Source organism: Chinchilla lanigera, unplaced genomic scaffold (genome assembly GCF_000276665.1).
Source record: "Chinchilla lanigera isolate Chin_1 unplaced genomic scaffold, ChiLan1.0 scaffold00181, whole genome shotgun sequence".
Lineage (NCBI taxonomy): Eukaryota > Metazoa > Chordata > Mammalia > Rodentia > Chinchillidae > Chinchilla > Chinchilla lanigera.
The window spans coordinates 301,504-308,954 of NW_004955582.1; the positions used below are offsets into that span (position 1 = coordinate 301,504).

Here is a 7,451-nt window from a genome sequence, read left to right on the forward strand (position 1 = left end):
TACTGATATCCTAAAAGTGGTTTCTCAAGTAAACAAATAGAGACATACAAGATTGATCAAACAAATAATTATTAACTGTTCCTTTCTGTAGAGCAATAGAAGACAGTAGTACAACTATGTTAGCTATCCTGTATATACATACTTACATATTTTCCCCTTCTTTCCCTTCTCGTTTCCCATACCCCAGTTGCCCTTTACTTTTGAGCATTTTCCTTTTGTTTCACAATGTCTATCATACCTCCTAGTTTTTATTCACTCTTTCAGGTCTTACACTAGTGAGACAATATGATTCTTACCAATGTAGGTCTGATTTATTTCACTTATGAGTATGGTCTCTAGTTGTGACCATTTCCCTGTAAAAGCCTCGAGTTTATCTTTCTTTACAGCTGAGTAATATTCCATTATATAAAAGTTCCACAATTTTTTTATCCAATCCTCAGTGGATGGACATTTGGGTTGCTTCCACAATTTAACAATTACAAATTGCGCTGCTATGAACATGGGTGCACATATATCACTGTGATATGATGTTTTCAGATCTTCTGGGAAAATACCCAAAAGAGGAATAGCTGGGTTGAATGGAACCTCTAGACCTAGTTTGCTGAGGAGTGGAGACTTTAAAACTTTAAAGGTGGATCTCCAATAGCATAGAGACTTTTGCCCCAACTCCTGTAGAATTTTTTAGTGTGCTTTTACAAGACTGAGATCTTCTCCCTCCTACTTTTCTCAGTCTTAATTCCCATGACTCATCCCTCCTTGCTGTACACCTCTCCTAAACTCCCACCACAGCTTCTTGTGTCTCTTCTTGCTGCTACTTTGACTTATGGAGTTTGCTTTGCTATAATGGCTTTCTGTTCTTTACTAGCATGGTTAGGTTTTGCTCATTCTTTAACACCTTCTTCTGAACATATACCAAAAGTATATCTCCTACCCCTTAACCTTCCTCCCTGCCACCCACAGCTACTTGTCTCTGTGGCCGCATTCCATCCGTACTGTGTGCAGACCTTGTACTGGCACAGGGCACTCTGAGTGACACTGAGTCTATTGTACATGGATCTCTACAACTGCCTCAGTGCTCCTGAGGAGTGTACACATGTAATAGTTTTCTCCCTTGCTGATGCCTGGATTACTTCCTGTCTGTGTGTTCACTGGATGAATGAAATTCATGCACATTGAACTTAGGCCTGATTTCTTTATAGGTATTTGTGAACTTATCATTGGTTTTTGTACCTTGCAAAGTCTACTTTAATCTATACTCATTTTGCGTCCTACTGAAATAGAAAGGCTATTTAAAAAAACTTACTTTAAAGAGAAAAAACAATAAAAACAATGATACAAAATTTCAAAACAATATAGTAGGAGAGTAACAACGATTAAAACATTGCATTTTGTTATCTTCAAGGTAGTTGCTCAAATTACAAGATAAGGGCATGAAAAATTGATCAGACAATATAAGCACAAACGTTTCTTTTCAATGAACTAATAGAAATTAGTAGTATAACTATCTTATATATATATATATATATATATTTTTTTTTTTTTTTTTTCTTTTCCCCCCTTTTTTTCTTTTCTCCCATCCCAAGTTCTCCCCATTTCACAATATCCATTGTACATTTTGGATCTTACTTACTCTTTCAGCTTCTTACACTAGGGAGGAAATACGATGTTTACACATGTGAGTCTGCTTTATTTCATTTATGACTGTGGCCTCAAGTTGCATCCGTTTATCTATAAAAGTCTTAAGTTTATCCTTCTTTATAGATGAGTGGTACTCCTTTGTATAAAAAGACCATATCTTTTTTATTTTAATGAGAATAAAAAAATAGTAAAAAGCCATTAGAAATAATACAGAATTTCACTAAACAAGATGATAGGAATTCAGCAATGGTTGTTATATTGCATATTGTTGTCTTCAAATTAGTTGTTCAGACTACCAGATACAAGCATGCAAAATTGGTCAAAATATTAAAAAGAAGAAAAAAAATTTATTAACTGTTCCTTTCAATAAATGAGTAAAAATCAGTAATATAATTATCCCAGCTATCCTGTATATATACTTATATATTTTTTCCCTTGTTTCTTTCTTTTCTCCTTTTCCTCATCCCAGTTCTTTCTTCTTTTTGAGCAGATTTTTTCTGTTTCACAGTTTCTATTGTACCTTTTGGATTTTATTTACTCTTTCAGGTTCTTACCCTAGGGAGACAATATGATGTTTACACATGTGAGTCTGACTCATTTCACTCATGAATATGGTCTCTAGTTGTATCCATTTAGCTATAAAAGCCTCAAGTTTATCCTTCTTTATAGCTGAGTAGTACTCCATTGTATAAAAATATCACATCTTTTTTATCCATTCCTTGGTTAATGGGCATTTGGGTTGTTTCTAAGATTTAGCTATGACAAATTGTGCTGCTGTAAACATGGGTGCACATATATCACTGTAGTATGATATTTTTAATTCTGCTGGGACAATACCCAGAAGGGGAATAGCTGGGTCAAATGGGACCTCTAATCCTAGTTTTTTGAGGAAGCTCCACACTGATTTCCACAATGTTTTCACCAGTCTACACTCCCACCAGCAGTGCAGAAGGATTTCTTTCTCCCCACAGCCCCTCCAGCACTTGTTACTGGTTGATTTCTTGATGACAGCCATTCTTTGTGGGGTGAGATGGAATCTCAGTGCTGTTTTAATTTGCATTTTTCGAATGACTAATGATGTTGAACATTTTTTCTTGTATTTATTTGCCATTTGTATTTCCTCATGTAAGAAGTGTGTATTCATCTCAGATGCCCATTTTTGTATTGAGTCTCTGAATTTTGGGGGCCTGATTTTTTTTTTTTTTAATACTTTATATGTTCTAGACAGCAGTTCTTTGTCTGAAGGACATTTGACTAAAATTTTTTCACAATTGGTAGGTTTTCTTTTCACCCTGTTGGTGATTTCTTTTGATATGCAAAATCTTTTCAGTAAGAGGAGATCCCAGTTGTTGATTCTTTGAAGTATTTCCCATGCAGTCTGGTTTTTGTTCATGAACTCTCTGCCACCCCTATGACTTCAAGATTTCCATTTACTTTCTCTTCCATTAGATCTGGTGTTTCTGTTTTAATATTTAAATCTTTAAGCTGTTTTGACTTTATTTTGGTGCACGGTGATAGGCATGGATCTAGTTTTAATCTTCAGCATGTGGAAAGCCAGTTTTTCCGACACCATTTATTAAAGAGGCTATCTTTTTTCCAGTGAACATGTTTGGCCCCTTTGTCAAAGATAAGGTAGCTAAGTGTGTTGGTGGTTGTGGCTGCATCTTCTAGACTATTCCTTTGATCTTCTGGTCTGCTTTTTTTGCCAGTACCACGTTAATTTTATCATAGTAGCTTTGTAATGTGTTTTCAAGTCAGGGATTGTGATACCTCCTGCCTTGCCTTTGCTGCCTAGGGTTGCTTTTGCTATTCTGGGTCTCTTCTGGTTCCAGATGAATTTTTGGAATATTTTCTCTTGACCTGTGAGGTATACTAACGGTATTTTAATTGGGATGGCATTGAATCTTTACAAGAATTTTGGGTGTATGGACATTCTCAAAATGTTGATTCTTCCTATCCATGAGCAAGGAGTATCTTTGCATTTTTTGAAATCCTCTTTTTGTCTTTTTTCAGAGTACTATAATTTTCACTGTATAGATTTGTTACTTCGTTTGTTAAATTGGTTCCTAAGTATTTCAACTTTCTTGGATGTTATTGTGAAAGGTATGGTTTCCCTAATTTCTCTCTTACTGTGTTTATTATTTGTGTATAGGAACACTATTGATTTTTGAGTGTTGACTTTGTATCCAGCTATGCTACTGAATTTGTTGATTAATTCTAGGAGTCTTTTGTTAGAGTTTTTGGGGTCTTCTAGGTAGAGTATCATGTCATCTGCAAATAAAGATAATTTCAGTTCTTCTTTTCTATTCTTTATTCCTTTTTCTTCTCTCTCTTTTCTAATTGTTCTGGCTAGTGTCTCCAGAACTATGTGTAATAGGAGTGGTGACAGTGGACATCCTTGTCTTGTTCCTGATTTTAAAGTGAAAGCTTTCAGTTTTTGTCCATTTAGTATGATGTTGGCTGCTGGTTTGTCATAGATGGCTTTTACCAGATTGAAGTGAAGTCCATCTATTCCTATTTTCTGTGAGGTTTTCATCATGAATAAATGTTGGACTTTATCAAAAGCTCTTTCTGCATCTATTGATACGATCATGTGATTCTTTGGCTCTGTTGTTATGGTGTAGTATATTGATTGATTTGTGTATATTGACTATCCTTGCATTCCTGGGATGAATCCCACTTGGTCATGGTGTACTATCTTCTTCATTATTTGCTGCATTCTGTTAGCTAGTGTTTTATTGAGAATTTTTGCATCTCTGTTCCTTAGGGAGACTGGACTATAGTTCTCTTTTTGGTTGGACCTTTTTCTGGTTTTGGTATCAGGGTAATACTTGCCTCCAGGAATGAGCTGGGGAGAATTGCTTCCCTTTGTATTTCATTAAACAGTTTGAGAAGAATTGATGTTAAATATTCTCTAAATTTTTTGTAGAATTCAGTTGTCAATCCATCAGGTCCTGGACTTTCCTTTGTTTGTAAGTTTTTTATTTCATTTTCAATTTTGTTGTGCGATACTGGGTTATTCAGGAATTTTATATCTTCTTAGATTTTGGCTGGGGATATAGCTCAGTGGCACAACACCTGCCTGGCAAGCACAAGGTCCTGAGTTTGATTCCTTGTACCAAAAAAAAAAAAAAAAAGATTTCTTTAATTTAGAAATTATTATTTTCATTTTATAGATGGGAAAACTAAGACGGAATGGTTAATTTGTCAAAATTTGCTCTCAGTAGCTAGTTTAGCTGGAGTTTAAGTTTAGTTCTTATTGGTTCCATAGCTTATGTATTAATAATTTCTACTTTATCTGATTGCTTTGTGTTATTTACAATTGTTTCTGTTGACTTGAGGTTTAGGAGTTTTCCTGAATGTCTTAGTTACTTTTCTTATGCTGAGACAAAATACCTGACACCTGAAGTTAAAGGAGGAAAGGTTTACTTAGCTCACATTTCGTAACGGTTTCAGTCCATACTTGCCTGGCTCCAGGAGAGGATGGCTTCTCCAAGGAGAAGCAGTTTACTGTGGGCTGAAGGTAGCAAAGTAAAAGGGGATGACCACAGCTCTTTCTGTCCCTTGTATCTTATGGCTTCTTAGGGTGAGTAGCCCCCACACCCTTAATCCTAGTGCCTTTGATCCTAGCATTGCATCTTGAATCATTTCGAACATCACACACTCTAGATCCAGCTACCTCTGAAAAAGCCCCATCTATGATCACATGAGGCTTTGGGGGACACCTAGACACAGCCATAACACTGCATGTTAGTTGTCACATATAGTTCTAATGAAAGTGCTTTGATAGTTGATAAAGAGGTATTTTCTCATTACTGAATTTTTGGGATATATGATTATAATTCTTTATCATCACACTTTATATGGTCTCATGTCATAGGCCAATAAGAATTCAACCTCAAATTTTACAGTTTTAAAAAGAGAGAGAGAAAGTATTGTAATCTAGCAAGGACAATGTATCTATAAGTGTGCCTTGACTTAGTGCAGTTGTCTAAGTTTTGTATGTTCTTTGATCTATTACTCTGGTTTTCAATCTGTATATATGATAATTAACTTTATAAGGTCTTATAAATAAACGAGTCTGATGCTGGGAAAATAAAAGGGGGTGGATAGAAGGGGGAAAAAAAAAAGAATTGAAATGTGTTGTATGTATGTGCGAATTCCCTACAGTGAATGTATTCATATGCACTATAGACATATACTAGTAAAAATCACAAGAAGAAAAACTGAAGAAACATTCATGTTCATAGGTTATATTCCTTTACAGTTTGGAAAGTAAACCTTTTTAAAATTGTAAGGTCACTTATACTTTTTCCATCTATTTCAGGTACCAAGTACTTGCTTTTGCAACAGATGCAGATAAAAGGGAGGAGACTGAGCAGCAGAAACTTGGTTCTGGAAAAAGACTAGTTGTAAGGCTGTTTTTAATATATAAATAATTCAGTAATACCATATTTAGTCACAAATGTTTGTTAAGAATAAGAATTCCTGGGATAAGAACTAAAAACAAAATACATACACCATGTCTTGTTTCTGTATATAATTGTTTATAGCAATGACCTAAGAATGTAATTGGCTGTTACTGAGCAATGCAGACATATGCTTGGTCATAGCTGTATTATGTCAGATTACGGATGGAGTGGTAGCACTAGAACTCCAGTTGTCTAAATGCGATCACTTTTAACTGAAGTGATTATAAACTAAATAAAAAGAAAAATTAAAATATACCTCTTTAATAGGCAAATTTATGTACACTCTGCTTCTCTATTCTTAATGTCTTTTTCTGAGGCTGATTTTCAGCTTTTTAAATACACATTTTTAGCAATTACATTATGGTTCCTTCCTCACCTTCCTTCTTTTCCTTCCTTTTTTCCTTCCTCTGTCTCTCTCTCTTTTTCCTATTTCTTTTTTTTCCCATTCCCTCCCTCTTACCTTCCCTTCCTTTGGAGTTTAGAACTTACTGAGATTCTTGCATCTGTGGATTTACAGTTTTCTTTAATTTAGAAAAACATGTGGCCATTCTTCAAAAAAATTTTTTTTTGGTGCTCTTTTTCCTTTGCATTGGTAACTTGAGTTATCCATATATTTAGGCTACTTGACGTTGTTTCACAGCTCACAGATTTTCTGTGCAGTTTATTTATTTAGCAGTTCTGAACATTGAAGCCAGGGCTGTGCACATGCTAGGCAAATACTGCATGGCTGAGCTATATCCCATTTAAAAACTATTCTCACTGTTTCATTTGGGGTAGTTTCCATTGCTGTTTTTCAGACCACTAATTATTTTTCCTACAATCCCTAATTTAGTAACAATTCCCATTTGACATAGGTATCATTTCTACTGATTAAATTTAAGTTTCTTTTTATACATTCTGTTTCTCTTTGTAATCTGAAAGTGGAAGAAATTTTCTTACCATACGTAGCAAACTCCTGTAGGAGATTCATTCAGCATGTGGCCCGTTTTCCTAAAGAGAATCACAGAGAATAACAGCACCCGGTGAACTAAAAGTGTTTAGTGGCTCTGTCTGACTGGTACACTCTGAAACATGATTTGGTTGTTCACTCTGAATCTTCTTTTCTCAGAATCAGGCACTCATGAGCATGGGGTTATAGCCACTGTCATAAAATGCTGGACTATAGCTTGGTACAATGTCATGACAAATAGAGTTGCTATGGGACAGGCATTCATGTCTCTGTCCAGTGGGGTTTTTTTTTTTTTATTTTAAAAATAAAAGAAGGAAAACGTATTAACAAACAGACATCCAGTTTACAAAATAGCATAAGAACAATACAAACAATACAGAATTATAGACAAA

The 7,451-nt window shown here is 35.0% G+C and overlaps 1 protein-coding gene across 1 annotated transcript in view; it reads left to right on the plus strand.

Annotated features, from left to right (window-relative positions):
* Bbs9 (Bardet-Biedl syndrome 9) overlaps positions 1-7,451 on the plus strand; it is a gene marked incomplete in the record, with an annotated part of 405,589 nt that overhangs the window by 78,578 nt on the left and 319,560 nt on the right. The window contains 1 exon segment of the mRNA XM_013509769.1: positions 5,966-6,050. Coding sequence (XP_013365223.1) covers positions 5,966-6,050 — 85 coding nt within the window.